Genomic DNA, 19,154 nt, shown 5'->3' on the forward strand with positions numbered 1-19,154 from the left:
TTTGCTTTAAATGCTTATATCTGCGAATGTTGATTCATACCAAAATTCTTTTTTGCATAGTTGTGTTTGACACATGAAAACGTCTCGGGTTACCTATTTAACTGTTGTTCCCCGAGAAGGGAATGAGACGCTGCGCCTCCCTTGCCATACTTCCTGCATCCCTGTAACTCCGTCTTTGGCAATATTTCAGATAGCAATATACTTCCTGGCTCCCGCGTCACTCTGTAGTTGTCGTTAAGCCTCACCATTGGTTGAATTTGATATACACATTCAGATGCACTTACCCCTGGAGGTGTCCCCACACCGCAGTGACGCAGTGCAAGTTCCCTCGAAAGTGAACAGTAACAATGTATCTTAAAAGGTATCACGATGTAACCTTGCTCTCACTTGAAATGTGTCCCCACATTTAGTTCTTGAATTTGAGGGTATTGGACCTGGAAAATCCTTGAAAGGTCCTTGAATTTGAAGTTAACTAAGGTGTGGGAAGTTATATGTACCCTCCTTGGTCATGACCTTCCTATCAAGGTTATATTTTTAAACAATGTTTTTTACATTAAGTAGGATGATTTTATCTAGAAAACAATAAATTAGGGATGCACCGATAGGATTTTTTGGACCGATACCGATTTAAACAGACAACTTCTGGCCGATACCGATGCCAATACCGATATTAAACACTTGTATACAATACTATACATTTGGTCTATTAGCCAGTTTATTTCTGCATCAAATTATTTTTACTGAACATGGATTTGATCTAATTAACATTCAACTGACCAACATAATAAGAGAGGCATAAATTAAGCTAAAACAAATATAATAAGACAGCATGACAACCTAAAAAGGTGTTTTTTGCTATTCAGCATTTATTTTATTAACTACATTAACTAATTTTTTTTACATATAATGGATTTCTTTATGCAGTTAATTAATAAACAATCGGTATCGGCCTTTCTCGTGCTATTGCCGATATGCCGATGGCTTCAAATTCATCAAAAATCGGCCGATAAATATCGGCGGCCGATACATCGGTGCATCACTACAATAAATCACAAAAAATACATAGATGGAATTTTCACAAACTGGGTCATATATTATTCACATTTATTTGACAGATGCTTTTAAGCCAAGCAACTTTTTGTCAAATAAATTCATTGTTTTATTAGTATTTGATCGAACTCATTACTTTTGCGTTGCTAACACAGTGCACTACCAATTGAGTTACAGGAACCGTTCTTGCAATTAAACAGCAGTGCAACCCTTTGCATAATAATTACCCACAATCCACGTTGAATGCATTAAAAAAAAATTGGTTTTGTGGTCTAATACTTTTATTTGATTATTGTGATTCTTTTCTTATCTCAAATATGCTTCTGCATTATGTAGGTCAGTTGAAGTATGTTCCCAATACTTGTCATTTCATAGTATAAGCCCAAGTGTGTGTCTTGTGATCAAGTACCCTATGTCGCAGTTCTGTTTAGATGTACACACAACTGATTGCTTGACCCTGCTTGTCTGCCGGCTGGTTAGTCTGATCACATAAGCTGGAGAGATGCTATCCCCCTGGGTTCCTCTCAAGACACCACCTGTGTTCTTCAAGACCTGGGGGATTTGCCAGACACGTTGTGGCTTGAAAGGCTGTATTCAGCCCTCTCATGAAGCTGTGCCAACACGAAACAGCTCCAGCAAAGGTTTGCTTGGGAACATTTATGTTTGTAGCACATGCATGCTTCTCTACTGCTGCTTCAGGTATTAAAGTGTGAAGTGTTTAGGATGTGATGCCTGAAGAATTACAGACTTTAACTCAAAGCTGCAATTCGTATCTTTCTCAGTAAAAATAAAAAAAATTGTTCTTGAGCAAGTACATAAATAGTCGGTGTTCAACATGAGAAATCTCAGTTATTTTTCAACAAAAATGTAAATGTAATGAGGTAGAGTAACCTGCAATTTTATGTTTCAATCCGAGATGGCGATAAAGTGGCAAAAGGTAAAAATTGCATCTTTAAGTTCTCCCTCCTATATGAAAAGTGAATTATAGTAAATATTTATTTTACTATCAATATCAGTTAAAGTGCACCTATTTCATTGCAAAAAAAGAACAACGTTATTTTGTGTATTTGGTTTAATAAAATGTGTTTGTGTGGTTTATGGTTAAAAACACATTGGGCCCTATTTTAACGATCTAAGCGCATTGTCTAAAGCGCACAGCGCAACATCTAAATGGGCGTGTCCGAATCCACTTTTGCTAATTTAACGACGGGAAAAATGGATTTTGCGCCGAGCGCATGGTCGAAAAGGGTAGGTCCTATTGTAATGGGAGTATTTTGGGCGTAACGTGCAATAAACCAATGAGAGTCTCTGCTCTCATCCCCTTTAAAAGCTAGTTGCGCTGGCGTTATGTCTAATCCCTATTTAGATGACGGACTTTGTAAACTGAAAAAATAAGCGGAGGAAGAAGATCCCCAGTTTAAGATTAATGTTAAATAATTGTGTTGTTTTTCACTTGTATTGAAATTGTTTTTTTTTTATCAAAACCTTTAAAACCCGTTTTCTTTTAGTCATGGAAGTAAAAAGCAGGCTTGTAATTGCTTTTAATGTATGGCTATCCAATATCATCAAAAAATTATTTACAAGCATGTAAGATAAGGTTTGTACTCTAAAAATACTTTATTTGTAATAAACAGGAGATAAAGAATTTACAAACGGCTCTCCTCACGTTTCAGCACTTTGGACAGCGTTTTTTTTAGCAAAGAGTTTTTTTAAGCATTACTTAAAAATGTTTCTCATCTCACCATATCCACAGGTACAGAGTCATCATAGACAATAAATCCGTGAGGTAGCATTAAAAAAAAACATTTAAAAACAGACGCATTTGTTTAAAGCAAAGCATTTATTTACTTAGCAGGCTGCAGGTGAAGCAGCTCTTTGCGCCTTCTAACGTCTCATAATCTGTCCTCATTTATGTCCAAGAGATTCAATAATAATCTTTTACATTCAATCCTTTAATCTTTCATATTTAAAAGCATTTTTGTGCTGCTGCGCATTATGTACCTTGTGATAAGCAAACCCGCGTTGTCCTCCCGTGTTTAGGCGCATTTTACTAATGCGCTCTTTAAATAACATAAAACACATTGCGCCATTGACTTTAGACTTTAGACCAGGTTTTTGTTGGTCAATGGCGTAGTTTATTTTAGTTGCCTCAAAATAGCAACGCGCCAACAATGCGCCTGAACACACCTCGTTTTCAGACCAGAACGCCCATGGGCGCAAAAGGGGGCGCAAATGCAATTGCTATTTAAACAACGCGGCGCTAAACGTGAAAATTAGGGTGGAAACTAGCGAAAGACACTTGCGTCGCGCATTGCGCTGCATTGCGCCGGGTGTAAGATAGAGCCCATTATGTTACACATACCGTACATTTTTGTAGCTCCAGATATACTGCTTTCCTCTGAAAATCTGAAAAAGAAAATCGCTGTGATCTGAAATAACTTGCGTCATCGTTTACTTTAGGGTTGTACCTTTTGCATATTGTTAACATGTACTAATACACACTTACACACCTAAGGAGAAATGTAAAACTGTGAATCGGACAATAGTTGCTTTTTAAAGTTTCTCTACTACCACTAATAGGATTCACATTTTTTGACTTAGCCACTGGTTGGACAAACAAGTGGTCTTGCCCCCAAGCTCATGCTTTTGGTTAAGCCAGTTTTTAATGTTGGGGTCCAATATAGAAAATCTGAGGTCCAAAACATTTTACATTTATTCATTTAGCAGACGCTTTCATCCAAAGTCACTTACAAATGAGTGCATTTAACATTTTGAGAAAGAACAAATAGCAAGATTAGAGCCACATTGCCATTTATAGGGCTCAATTTACCAATGATTACTACTCGTAATTCTTGCCGAACAAGGTATACAAAGTATTTCAACAATGAAAAAATGACACTTTACCTGTCTAGTATCTTGTCTGGGATTTCCAGCCTGTCTTGTTCCACACCACCCTTAAAAAGGTCTGGCATGCGCTCTCCATGTTATTTTTAAGCATTTCATATTTAATGTCTTTCTAAGACAAACAGAGCAGAGCAGAAGGACTACACGCCAGCAGCCCCAGTCCAGCTCTCTTTACTCTGACTAATGCTGTTTATCTGCTCTTCTCTCTGAGGAGCTTTCAAAAAGCAACCTCTGCATGACTGTAGCATCTGTTTCTTAAAACATCCACTTTGATTCTTGGACAGCGTGTTCACGGGGTGCTGTGAGATCACCTGCCAGCGTGCTGCACTGCACTTTCATTTCCTGTCTTAGCAGATTTTTTTCTGTGTCAGGGCGAACCTGAGCTGTTCAGGACCTTAAAAGATCTGTCATGTTGAGGTTAAATGTCTGTTCTGGGAGCACAGCAGAGGTTGCATTACATTAAAGGGCCAATATTATGCCCATTTTTACAAGATGTAATATAAGTCTTAGGTGTGCCTAGAATGGGTCTGTGGAACTTTCAGCTCAAAATATGCTATAAAATGCTATTGCTTTTGGTTAAAAGTAAGATCTGATTCCTGTGAATACAGTCTGGGTCAATAGTATTTAGGGGCGTAAGAAAATATCGATACATGTGTGTAGGATATTTTGTTTGCCAATTCTCAAAAAATTCTCATCTTTTTTTACATCACTTAAGATTCATGGCAGTTGTTTCGTTTTCAGTTTACATCCAGACCGCTAGATAGGAGTCTTCTTATCTCTAAGCTTCAGGAGTGACAGGAAGTAAAAAGATCTTCACGCAGGACCCAGGACCCGTACAGGACCTGTTTTAAATGGCCATTCGGGTCCATTCCTAGTTTAATTACTTCTGGTCCTGGGTCTGATTAACACACTGTGTAAAACCCGAATCGATTTCGAGAACACCCGGCCGTGATCAGAGTCAGTCAGCGCTAATCTCATGCACTCCTCCCGTTTCTACACTGTAAAAAAAATCAGTAGAAATTGCAGCTGGGTTGCCGGTAATTTACCGTAGATTTAAATGTATGTTATTTACTGGCAACATTTTGTTCAAAGTTGAATGAACATTTAACATTTACAAGTCTTTGTCTTTACAGAGTAAATCTAAAAAAACAGCATCAAGCAAAACGTTCTGGGAAACAAAATCTGAAGCAAAAAACAGAAAAAGGTTGATGATGATTTCTGGTTCCCAGAATGCTTTGCATGAGGCTGTTATTGTATAGTTTTATTCTGTAAAGATAAAGACTTGTTAATATTTAAAATTTATTTAACTTTGAACAAACTCTTGCCAGTAAATAACATAAATTTAAATCTACAGTAAATTACCGGCAACCCAGCTGCAATAACATTGTAAATTCTACGGATTTTTTTTACAGTGTATGCCAACTGACAACAACTGGCTCCTGTTTTAAAAGTCGCGACCACACGCTACACTTTTTTTCTTCTATTTTTTATTAATGAACCATCCTTTTATATCTAAAACATTTGAGATGGTAGCAAATAAGCTATGCTAATGTCAAACCCATTGAACTGAACAAGCAATCATTATTATAGTTCAAATGGCAACCGGTCCTTATTATGTAAGCTGACTTAAGTCTCCCGTCACAGTGACGGCATGTAGATTTTTGATGGAATAATGAGTGGATTAAGCTCTTAGAGAGGAATAATATGGATATAAATTGTATGCATATGTCAGGTAACTTACAAAGGAAAATGCTGCTTAATGGTTAATAGCAATGTGCTGTGGAAGCTATATGCTATGCTATGCTAAGGTTTGCATATGGTGGTGTGTTTTTGATGATGGTTTTCCTAAAATTAAATCATATTCTATTCCCACAATAAGACATATCACAGTATATCGGCTTGCTTGCGGTATCAAAAATATGTTGCATTGATTCATATGTACCATTGTATCGGGATCCATATTCTTGCCGATACACAGCCCTAATAGTATCTTTAACCACATTAGTGCTACAACATGCTAACAAACACATTCAGAAAAGCTTTTGGGTAAAGTTAACCAGTCAGCCAGTGCATGTGGGCAGGGCTTTGTTCGTGTGACATCACATTAACAAAAGAAGCAAAACCGCATTTAAAAATTAAAAAAAGGAGTATTGGGTGTTTTGAAGGGGGGTTGTGTTCGCTACAACACACATTTATGTGTTAAAGGGACACTCCACTTTTTTGAAAATATGCTCATTTCCCAGCTCCGCTAGAGTTGAACATTTGATTCTTTTTGGAATCCATTCAGCTGATCTCCGGGTCTGGTGCAAACATTTTAGTATAGCTTAGCATAGTCCATTGAATCTGTTTAGACCATTAGCATGGCGCTAAAAAATTACCCAAGAATTTCAATATTTTTCCTATTTAAAACTTGACTCTTCTGTAGTTACATCGTGCACTAAGACTAACAGAAAATTAAAAGCTGCAATTTTCTAGGCAGATATGGCTAGGAACTATACTCTTATTCTGGTGTAATAATCAAGGACTTTGCTGATGTAACATGGCTGCAGCAGGTGTAGTGATATTACGCACTGCACGAAAATAGTCCCCTTGGTTACTTTCAATAGCAGGGGACTATTTTCTTTGGTTAATTTTTAGCGTGATGCTAATTAGGGCTGCACGATTCAAGCTAAAATGTGAATCACGATTTTTTCCATGGGAATTGAGATCCCGATTCTCTCACCCGATTCTCTTTTTTTTACAAAAACATTTATTATGCACTTAACTAAAAAAAAAACGTGCTACAGGACTTTCAGTATAATAACGTGTCTTAAAAGTCTCTTTCTTATTTTAGACCCCTTAAAATTTAGAGTAATTTAAAATTTGTTAACGTTAGCTGTTAAATTGCACCTGTGCTTTTTGTACTATCAAACTGGCCAACCTTAAAACTTTAAAAACACTAACGTTAAACCTTTAAAAGACTAAACGATCAACATTTTGAGGCATCAGAGAGAAACGCAGACATGTAACAATGTTCCCCTCATGCTAAAAACCCTTTCTAATGGAGAACTTGTGGCGGTGACACAGAGGCCGTTTCTCAATCTGAAGGCTGCAGCCTCTATGGAGGTCGCATTTCTAAACTGCGCATCATAATTTCAGAATATTAACAATTAACGTTATAAAGATGACTAATATTTTTAGTTAATAATAAATTGTTGAAGTATGTTTATGACTTGCGAATGTAATGCTCCGTTAACTCAAATGAACCAGGCTTGATGACGTATACAGCCTGCATATGCGACCTCCGGAGGTTCCAGCCTTCCGATTTAGGTAGGTCCTGAGGTAAATAATTTCCTTGCCTTCTTTCGGAACCATTGTTGTTGCATCTTCAGTTTCTCCGTCGCCACCAGGATTTTCCACAATGACGCTCGTTAATCCTCTCTTTTTGGTGAAAATTGCCGTCACGCGAGTGACAGCGGAACGCCGCAAATGAGATGAGAGGAAGGAAAGAAACGATCGGGTCTGATTGGTGAATGAATAGGGTTTGGTTTTACCCTGTATGAGTGTGTGTTAGCAAGTTTGACTGATATTCTTGAATTGTAATCTAAATACGTGAACACGTAAACACAGAATCTGAATACAGGGAAATACTGTGTATGCAAGTGAATCGCCGTCATTTAAAATGAAGATCGCATACATGTATGAATCGAGATCGTGATTCTTTTTCGATTAATCATGCAGCCCTAATGCTAATGGTCTAATCAGATTCAATGGATTGTGCTAAGCTATGCTAAAAGTGCCAGGGCCAGACCCAGAGATCTGCTGCATGGATTCCAAAATGGTAAGAATCAAATGTTTAACTCTAGGGGAGCTGGAAAATAAGCATATTTTCAAAAAAAGTGGAGTGTCTCTTTAAAAGTAGATTTTGGATAATGTGGGCCTTTTAAAGGCTGTTGGTAAATGGTAAATTTCTGAGTTCTAATGAAACTGTACAGTTTGTTTAATTGTTATTAACAGCTTTAGTTATATCTTGCACTTTTAACAATTTGTACGCTGTCTACTTAGAAGCCATTTTAGCTGGACGTTTTACAAAAAACACACAACTCTCAAGATCAAGATATGAAGGTATCTTTTTTCGCCCACTGTCCTAAAAAGGGCACTAAAGTGGGTCTCCTGGGTGCTTTATTATTGTTTTGTTTAATCTCCAAGATAAAGTGGTTCAGTCCCCTAATGAGGTTACTGATTTATGCCCTGCTTAGGTTGTATTTTTTGTTCCTGAATCAATGATTTGATTTTCTTCTTGGCTAAATGTGTACAAAGTCCTTTCTGTAGGATAAATGGGGGAGTTATCATACATTCTGTTAAACCCCAGATATCAGTATTCTGTCTGCTTTGCTTACTTGAGTGCTTGCCATCTTAAGGAAAGCTTACAAAATAGTTCAACTCAAAGATGCAAACCATTAGGCCAGTGGTTTTCAAACTGGGGGCCGCGAGATGGTGCCAGGGGGGCCCCAGTTTTACGAAAATTTTATGAAATACATTAATTTGATCATGAATTAAACCTAAAAAAATAAGGCTACTAACCAAAAGCACCAGTTTTGTATAATTTAATGTTTTTTTTATTAAAATGTTGAGTTTTAGAACAGTTTTTTTTCTTTGGGGGGCCGCGAAGGAATGCACCGTAAACAAGGGGGGCCACTCGCTGAAAAAGTTTGGGAACCACTGCATTAGGCTACCTTTTTTTGACTTTATATGCACATCTTATCCCTTATTTCATTAATATTTTGACAAAATGTTAGAATCCAAAAAGTAGTCTGTTACAGAATATGTTGGTATTAATTTTCAAACAAGTTTAATACAGGGCAACGTTTTTTGAAATAGTAGGTTCTCCTTGAGAAATAAGATAACATTATTGTTTTTTGTAGCATCAGTCACTGGTACTTGGTTTTTATTCGTTTGTTATTCTGGAACAGAATGCAGATGCATCAGAGGTGTTTTATTAAATCAAATGTGAAATCAAATCCCTCTGAGTTTTACAAACGTACTAACCGGAGGCGACAAGACCTGCTCCACTGCTTTAGATGTACAGATCTTTATTCCTAAGTTTACTAGGAGTTTAAAAGCCTGTTTCTTAGCGTTTGATGGCTCAAAAAATTACTACAAGTATGAAAAGTTTGGTTAAGGAATTACAGGGCAGGTGTTGTCCACTGCAGAGCCACAAGGACCTTTAGAGATAAGAGTAATACCATCATGACTGACAAAAAATGAATTGGGCTCATAAAATTTTTAATAAAGAGCATACGTGAAAACTTGCATATTTGCACAGCCAAAAATAAGTTGCTTTGACCTTGCAATAAACGTCTAGGTGAACATAATTGTTGTTATTGACATCTCAGTTCAGATAGATACGAATCTGGAGCCTGTACACCTCTGGGCAGATTGTCAGCTTGTGTCAGTCAGCCTGGAAACTATGAAATTGATGTTTTTCCTCATGAGAAAGGGAGACCGGAAGTCATAGCGACAGTGTGATTCGTCTAGGCGAAAATAATTTTCTTTATTTGCATAGCTGAGATGATTCATTCACAGTGATTAATTTATATTGACTTTGGAACACGAACTTCAGATCACTGGCAGTTTAAAGGATTTACAAGCTTGTGCTGTTTTGATCTGTAGTAATATAAAAACTTAACTGCTGCTTGTTGATTAAATGCTTAGCTGGTGAGGTATTCTTGTAAATGTAAACCAGTGGCATAAAAAATCTGACTTCTGTCATAGTGTTGGATTTGTGCGCAAGCCCTGCAGTGTAAATGTGACCTGCTTTGCTGTGTACGTCAAAGTGAAAAAAGTGAAAGTGGTGTGATTGTCAAGTATTTTTATACTCGAAATGTGACACCTGCATTTAACCCATCCCAGTGAGTCGCGAACACGCACACACCCGGAGCAATTGGCGGTAAGGTACCTTGCTCAAGGGCACCTCCGTGCAACCTGCCATCCATGAAACTAACATGCGACAATCAGGTTATGACAGTCTAACAAGCGGCCCAAGAAAGCTCCGTGCTGGCCACAAATTTATTCACTAAAATTACATAAACAACAATAGCAAAAAACTACATGCATATTTTATTTTTATTTTAATAGCATACTTTTTATAAAATGGAGTGCTCAGCCTGTATTATCAAGACTATTTCACTGATATTGGGACCAGCTACGGAACTTTTAGGTATTATGACAACTTAAGTTTTATACTTGTTTATTATATCTGCGCACTTTTGTCATTTTAGTTTCTTACACTAATACCCAAAAAGGGTGGAAAGAAATGAAGTTAAGCATGTTTTGAGATATTTCAGCTTTCCTACAGTATATACTTTTTGGGCCAACATCCATATCTGCGATATCTGTGTCTTCTGTACACATTAAAGCTCAGTGGTAGAGCCTTAAAGGTCATGGGTTTGAACCCAACGTATACCTTGCAATGCACTGTAATCAAAGCGTCTGCAAAATACGTTCATATAAAGCTTTGAAATCCAAACTTTGTAAAGTAAGGTCTACAATTTTACTCATTAGACCCTTACGGTTTGCAATAATGAATTGGCTATATATTTCATCGGTTGCAAAAGTTGTTGCCCCTGTATCTATGAGAAGGAGACCCTTTCTATCCTTACATGGGGCACAAGCCCAGGAATGTGGCGCCGGCTCGCGTATGTCAGACAGCCGTTTGTTTTGGAATCTGAGAGGGTATTAATCTGTGCCGGGCCATTGCACTTGCTTCCCTTCCCAGCATGCTTTCACTAGCACTTTTGGCTATGAGAACGCCAGGCAAACCAGTGTTATGTACCAACTATTGCCAGTGTAGTCCAAAGACGCTCAGCCTGCTGAGTTCCTCCATTCCAACGTTTTTTAGATTCTACATTTGTTGGTGATAAATTGTCTCTTTTTTAGCTCTCTCAGCTGCAGCTGTCTCCATATTCCATTCATATATGATAAATGTTTCATTTTCTTTGGATTGGAGAGACCTTTAAATATAAGCCTTGCCATTATGTGAACAGTGGAGAGGTTCTTTGTGATTGATATAGTCACCAAACTGTGGGGGCTTGTACGGTATGTTGGAGGTCCGTGCACTTGATTGCTCATTGTGTTCTGCTACACTGAGGATTAGAGCTTCCTTCAAAGTTCTAGATGTTTATGTAGCTCACCATCCGCGTACTATCCCTTGATCAGTCAAAGTCAGCTTCAAAGCATTTCTCAGCCCTACCCGCAGAGAAAGAGGAAAGGCCTTGTGTGTCTCACAGGACCGATGAGGAGATTCTAGTTTGTAGATTAGTCTCCTCACAGCCCATGAATGATGTCACACCATGGACGTGTTCCAGGCCCGCTCTAGTTTGGGCTTGAGTTTGATTGGTGTCCACTTCCTGGAGAAGCTCCCTGTCGCTCCAGGCATCTCTTATGTTCCTGAAAGACTGTTAATTAGTTCCTGCTTATGGACCTTAGGAGGGCAATAAAACCTCAGGCCTAGAAGAACAGAGATCTGTCCCCTTCATCCCAGCTCTACTTTAAGTTTTTCACTCTCCTCGCTGCAGCATTTCCTGAGCAAATGACTTCTTAAGCTTTGTCTAAATTATACCACATGAGTAACTTTTAAATTATGCCTGGTTTTGTGTTGATGTAACTTTAACAGTCGTTCAGCGTGTGGGCAATGAATTGCTTGCGTCTTGGAAGATTAAACAGAGGACCATTGTTGCCAAGTCTTATCCGCTGAGTTCCTTTGGTGGTAAAACCTCCATTGATGAATAATAAACCAAGAAATTACACCAATGCAGCTTTGTGTGGCTTTGTTTTGGGCATAAACTTGTAGTCCAATTGAAGTTCAGAGACACAGACACTGTACACAGTATTTTTCGGTCCAGGACAGTAACAACATTCAACAACCTGAGGTGTTCTCAGATTAAATAACAGCATGAAATGTAATAGAAAAGAATGCAGGGGTCTCAAAATGGGGTTTTCAATGTTGCTACTATATGTAAGTCGACAGGGCATCCAAAAACATGACGCGCATGACATTCGTCTACTCGGGCCATCAAATAAATAATAAGTAAATACCCGAAGTACTCAAGGATTTATTTGATTTGTCTTAGGTACTAAATGGCCAAAATAGACATTTCTACACACTTTACATTTCTATTGTACTCGGTTTGGGTTGTTCTTTTCCTTTAATCCTGAATAATCTTCACACATTGCTGACTGATGGCGCTTCGGGGTTTGAGTGGTGGATAAGACATCTGTATTGATTGCGGTATAGATCTGTTTCTCACAGTTTGTATAGATAAACATACAGGCTTAAGCACTTTGGGGGTTTAGACAAAGATAGTTTTCTCTGAGTCAAGAAAAATATGTTGTTTGTTTCCATAGAAGCTTGTTTACTTGGTTAGACGTATATCTGCATGAGTAAGCACTAGTCTAAGGCACTATTATATAAATGCACACACATGCACTCTCACCGCTCTTAAAATACAGTTTTTAAGAATACGGTGGAAGATGACCATGCTATAGAAGGTACCAGTCGGCCATCTTTGTCCTTCCCTCCATTTGGCCTGTTTCTTTAACAATAACATTGCCTAAAGCATTTGTCAGACAGAGGGAATCTTTCTTCTCTTTCAAAGGTTGCTAGGCAAAGACGCCCAGTTTGACGGGCTTTTAGCAAAGTAACCCGAAGGCAGCGGATTGTTCGTAGCAGCGGTAATCTCTCCATGTCTCTCCATAACTCTCTTCTCGCTCACCGTCACTGTCCTCTCTCTCTCTTTCGTCCCTTCTCGGATTCACCTTCTTATGTCTTGCACATTCGGGCTCACTATGGAAACAGGGCAGCCTCCTGCTGGTTGTCTGTTCATTAGAGGAGCACAAAAGTAAATGCTGCGACTGTTTCATAATGGGGGCCACAAACTGATGGCCCCTCGTTACTGCGGCTCACTGTCTGACTAGGACACTTTTCAGTGCTTATTAGGACCTTCATTCAGCCCCACAGTCATCACTGATGAAGACTTGAACTTATTTGCACTTGCTAGCACACTGTACAGCAGGGGCTGAAAGACTTTTTGGGTTACAAGGGCCCTTCATTATGGAGTACTTTCCTTAATGGCGGCTATATATTTTACTGTTCAAGGACAAAACATATTTTTGAGAAGGTTGTTTTTGCGGTATTTTAAAGATTAGGTTTACAGCAGTGAATCAGGGCCCCTTTATTACTGTTAAAAATGGCAAATGAACTCGATTGACTCGAATATTATTGCATTACAAGCCTCAATGAACAAGCTAAAGATGATGGTTACAAGAAAATCCTAAAATACAATACAGACATTATTTTCTTGCAGAAAAGAAAAAATTCACTCCTAAAACTATATGCTGATTATTTATCTTATGTTAAAAATGAGATAAACTGCTCCGGTGCTTAGTTTCCAGGCTTCATTGTAGTTTAAATGCTATTTTCTTAGCAGTTTACTAATGTACTGTGGCTGGTCGCTTGATAGTTACCGAAAACAATAGATTAACTAGGCATGGGCTGGTTACCAGTTTCAAGGTATACCAAGGTTTTAAAGAATCAAGGTTTCAAAACCACAAACATTTCTGTAATACCTTAAATCATTAAGTCATTGATTTGATGTTTACATTTAATATTTATGAATAAAATAATTTTTGAAAGAATATTATAATTTAAAGGCTTTATTTTTACTTGGCATACCTGTTGTATGTTGCTTAAAAATAAATGTATTGTGTAGGGCTGTCGCAATGATTAAATAGTCATCTCACAGGGCTCCAGACTGCCACCAAATGGTGGCATTTTGCCACCAAAATTTGAGAGTGTGCCACCGAATTTTACATCCAGTCGCACATGTGCGACCAGTAAATTTGACCTTTTTTTGTGATGTGACACTGAATTTGAAACAGCACATTGTACTTTCTGCACCAATCATCAAAGTATTTATTAGTAATAGATAGATAGATAGATAGATAGATAGTTTATTGTCCTGTAAACAGGAAATTTGTTTTCACAAACTGTCATACAGTACACGCAGATAGTACAAACATATATACACAAAAACAACAACAACAAAACACAAGATGGTGAATGTTCAGCTTTGTAACTTATTCAGGATTGAGATCGCCGATGGTACAAAGCTCTTTTTGAAACGAGCCCTTCTCCATTTCAGGGTCCTATACCTGCGGCCTGAGGGCAGGAGAGTGAAGTTGATAATACAGTGGAAATTTGTAGAAATGTCATTATTTGATTAGCATGTTGATTTAGGGTGTGTGCCCCTACATTTTTTGGTTGCGCCCCTAAAATTTTTAGTTGGGGGCCACTGTGCTCCTAGTGAAAAAAGTTAGTCTGGAGCCCTGTCCCATCACAATTGTTTGACCTCATCGCGATGATTTCAGATCACCGCAATGATTGCACATCTCTTTAAAAACACAAGGGGGAGCTGCAATGCCTGTTTAAACAAGACCGTATCAGATTTCTCCTATTAGATTGGCTACTATTTAATAGGGCTGTGCAAAAAATATCAATACAGCTAACTAACATGGTATTTTTCCACAATAGTGTATCGATATTTCAATATCTAGTATCGATAAAGACCCTCAAATCCCTCTGTGTGAGTCAAACGACCTCCTCCGCCGCTGCAGTTGTCGCTGTCCAGTTGTCTGTCATATACAGCCATTCGGCCAATGTCTCAGAAGTTAGCAGGAATGAGAAAACGGCAAAAAAAATTAAACGCCTGCAACTTTCAAAGCCGACATGTAGAAGCACTTTGGTTTTGCAAGGCTTAGGCTCTGCAAGGCAGTGTGTTCGACTGTGCATGTACGCTCGCGTTATTAAAAAAACTATAAAGTATATACCCAGGGCTTAAGTTTAAAAATAATAGTAGTATTAATCGAAAATAGTAGTAATGCTAACAAACACAAGCTTGATGTATTTGTTACACGTTATCTAGGCTGATGATAGAACGTTAATATACATTTATAACACAAAGAAGCACTTCTGTAAAGAGTCTCATTCATCCAGTGGCGTTTTTTGTAAGCTAAACATGTAGAAAATGTCTAATCGTTCAAGAGCACTTGTTCAGGTAAACTGCGTCCTTTAAAAAGCTCTATCAAACATCTTTAGAGATCGGTAAAGAGGCTGTTTATTTCCATAGCTCCGCATAAAGACACATTAGACGCCTCGGTGCGGAGCTGTGACTAAAAGCCCATTGACAAAACAAATTGACTCGAGATATTGAGCATAGCTCGTGCGTGCGTGCATGTGTGTGTGGACCAGATAATTGTGTCTTTTGTACTTTGCATTTCAATCAGAAGAAAAAGATTTCTTCCAAATCAGCACCAGTGTTGTGTGGTCACTTCGCTAAAAGACAAGCTAACCCGGGTTCGAGGGGTTAAGATAAAGTTGCTTTGAACAAATTCCTCCTTTGATCAGGACTTTGGCTTGAATGCTTTTTCTTTGGGAAGTCACTGCTGCTTTTCAATGAGCTGCTTATTGTTCTGCTTTATTATTGTGTCTATTGACCAGTTCTTCCACTTTGTAATGCACTGCTTTGGAGAAACTAGGTTTCACACACATATATACATAAACTGCATGTATAGTACATAATATAAGGATTGTGTCATGGAACCATTGCAAGATATCAATGCAAGTGGCAGTGCTATGATCATGTGATAAAGCTAGATAAAGCAGTTGACTTGAGGAAGAAAGAGACAGAATACTCTTTTCTTTCCAATGTCTTTCTGTTCCTTCTCTCCTGTCCACCCACCCAGAGAGACAAAAAATCAATCCACATTCATTGACTCCGGCTGTATCAGCTGAGAACAGGGACAGCTCTTAAAACAGAGATACCAATATCTGTGCCGCAGATTCTGTGCAATAGTCCCAGGCCCTTAAGCATGATTAATAGGTGACCACATTATGGCCTTTTCTCTTAGCCGCATCAGTATGGGGAACCCAACACAGACGGAGTTGGACAAGTCCTGAATGCTGGTTGCCATGGGGCCGGCACACTGCTCCACAAAGACCAACAGATAACACAAAGGGACATGATTAGCACTACCACCAAAACTTTTAGATAGTTAACTCATAATTGCCTGGATAGCATCCCTGTAGACGCCCTATCGGTTAATCTGAACTGGCCACAAAAGTTGATTTAATCAGTGCAACTTCCGTTAAATAATATATACTTTGCTACATACTACAATGTTCCTGTTGCTCACTTGCTTTAGGAGTGCAAAGGTTGTGGGGTTGATACCCAGGGAACAGACATACTGATAAAAATGTATAGTACTGTATGAATGCATCACACTGATTCGGCAACATGCATAAATGTAAATAGTAAGTGAAGTAAATCAGACTCGACCCCCTTCCACTATGGGTAACTAATCTGAAAATAAATCCCAAAATGATATTCATGTTTCTTTATATACAAGGTAGATAATAAATTGACGTACACTAGATTGTTTAAGTACCAAGAAGAATGTGAGATAGAAGGTGAAGCTTTGAAGTGGACACGGTTGGGCTTTCGATTAAAGAGCGATCAATTAGAAAGTAAATTTCCTGCTGTGTTATAAAATGGAGAAGGTCATCACAATATGATTTTACAGATATAGCTGAGCTTGCGGTTCATTCTGTACGTTAAGAAAATATTTCTCATTGCTGCTGGGCTTGGGTCAGTTTAAAGTTTTGATGACAAGGTTAGGCTATGTATAATACATGTATAAGGCTATATTGACTTTTAGATTTCAGCAGGGAAGAAATCTACTGCTCATTTATCAAATGGCAAGATGGGCAGTTTGCTACTTTCAAACACATTACTGGAAAAAATCGATTCTATAGCCTTGGGTCTTTTTGGAGTCGAGGGGTTTGGGCAATATGTGACAGACAATGAGGGCAGTCTTATCTTAATCTCCATTTTTATGACTCTGTGTGTTAACTGTTGCCTCTGCAGATAGCGGTCGCGGCAGCCAAATCCCCCTCTTTAACCGATGACTTATATCTGGACCAGGCGGGATCAGGTTTCCCTGAAGATGATGATGACTTCAACTCTGGATCGGGATCAGGTATCACCTTTCTGTAGACTAGAAAAATCATAAATGAGATTTCCGTAATATCTTGGTAATATCACTCATTTTCACTCCTTATTATCTCACTGCTTTCTAGGAGAGCTTTACTTTGGTTTCCTGCTTCTTTGACGGGTTTTTTTTGCCCTTAAAAAAAGTGATGTCAACAGTGTTTTAAAATATGCTCAGATTGTCATCAAAATTAAATTACTGGTTTAAAGGGACACCCCAATTTTTTTGAAAATATACTCATTTTCCAGCTCCCCTAGGGTTAAACATTTGATTCTTACCGTTTTGGAATCCATTCAGCTGATCTCCGGGTCTGGCGCTAGCACTTATAGCTTAGCGCAATCCATTGAATCTGATTAGACCATTAGCATTGCGTTAAAAATAACCAAAAGTTTCAATTTTTTCCTATTTAAAACTTGACTCTTCTGTAGTTACCTCGTGTACTAAGACCGACAGAAAATTAAAAGCTCAGATTTTCTAGGCAGATATGGTTAGGACTACACTCTCATTCTGGCGTAATAATCAAGGACTTTGTTGATGTAACATTGGTGCAGCAGACGTAGTAAAATTACATACTTCCCGAAAATAGTCCCCTTGGTTACTTTCAATGGCAGGGGACTATTTTTGGGCAGTGCGTAATATCAAGTTTTAAATATTGAAATATTGAAACTTTTTGGTTATTTTTTTAGCACGATGCTAATGGTCTAATCAGATTCAATGGATTGTGCTAAGCTATGCTAAAAGTACTAGCGCCAGACCCGGAGATCAGCTGAATGGATTCCAAAACGGTAAGAATCAAATGTTTAACCCTAGGGGAGCTGGAAAATGAGCCTATTTTCAGTGGAATGTCCCTTTAAATACAATCTTAAAAAGTAAAAAAAAATGGTCAAATAATGGTCAAATTGTCCAGCATATTTGTTACACTTTTTACTTACTGTATTTCTACTTACTTGTTACTTTTTATTAGTTTTTTTAAAGGCTTTTAAAGAGAATTAATATGAAATGTCTCAACATTTCAGATTTATACTACTACTAAAGCTGCAGTCCTTAATGTTCGCTCTCTATCGCCATCTCTGTTTGAATCATAAAATTGCAGGTTACTTTCTGTGTATTGAAAAACAGCTGACATTTCTTGTAAAATATTACTAAATATCTAATTTTTTTTTCATTTTTAACCAAAAAAGTTGCGGATTACAGCTTTAAGATATTTTTTCCTTTTATAAACCTCCATCGTATTGGGCACATTTCTGTCAGCAATGGTTAATTTTCAAGTACACAGTCTAATGCGACAATCTATTGTTGTGCTTTTCACTGTTTTTCAGGGGCTGGAGACGAGATAGAAGTACCTGTCACAGTAAAAACATTGTTCATCGTGCCTAAAGCGAAGCCCACACAGGACTCCACCAAAGACTTTACACCGAAAGTGGAGATATCTACAACGCGCGATGTCCCCAAAGATTCAAAGAAACGAACTAGGATAGAGGTGAGTGTTGCTGTAAGTAAAAGTCTGAGTAACACCCTCCTAAAAAAAGCCAACTTTCTAGTTAGTTGTAGTTGTGCTGGTTTGGCGCTTATCTTGCTAATGGGACAGCAAAGCAGTTCACCTTCTTGGTGAAGCTGGTTGACCACGGAGGTCTTGCTTGTTGTTATAAAGCCCGATGGCAAAACCAGCACACCATATTTTGTGTTTGAGGGTGCAATTACATTATCGAAACCAAACCGCTCTCCAGCGCTTGACCAACAGAGATCGGGTCGATAAAAGTACAGTGTGAGTGCATTCTTCTGGGGGAGTAGGGAGGGGGGACAGTTGCGCGGGAGGATGGTTTGATTTGGATGATGTGAGTGTACCCTCAAACATATTTTTGTATCTCCCCAAACAGGCCCCGGTTGTCACAGAGGACCCGCGCAGAATCCCAGCCACAAGTACCACCAGTTCTCCTAGTTCCCCCGTGGACGTCCAGTCTGAAAATCTCTTCCAGAGGACAGAGGTTTTGGCAGGTGCGTTGTCTGCGATAAGTTGAATTAATTGTATAAATCCGTTCTCTAAGATGCTTTGGGTTGGAAACAGTCCAGGTAAATAACAGCAGATGTTTAGAATAGATTTTCAGTTTCGACAT

The 19,154-nt window shown here is 38.4% G+C and overlaps 1 protein-coding gene across 1 annotated transcript in view; it reads left to right on the forward strand.

The window, feature by feature from the left end:
• Nucleotides 1-19,154, forward strand: part of sdc2 (syndecan 2) — a 37,462-nt gene that overhangs the window by 15,512 nt on the left and 2,796 nt on the right. The window contains exons 2-4 of the mRNA XM_065290390.1: nt 16,917-17,028; nt 18,360-18,520; nt 18,918-19,035. Of these exons, the coding sequence (XP_065146462.1) occupies nt 16,917-17,028; nt 18,360-18,520; nt 18,918-19,035 (391 nt within the window). The remainder of the gene's footprint in view (nt 1-16,916; nt 17,029-18,359; nt 18,521-18,917; nt 19,036-19,154) is intronic.

This window comes from Paramisgurnus dabryanus, chromosome 19 (assembly GCF_030506205.2).
Source record: "Paramisgurnus dabryanus chromosome 19, PD_genome_1.1, whole genome shotgun sequence".
NCBI classification, from domain to species: Eukaryota; Metazoa; Chordata; class Actinopteri; order Cypriniformes; family Cobitidae; genus Paramisgurnus; species Paramisgurnus dabryanus.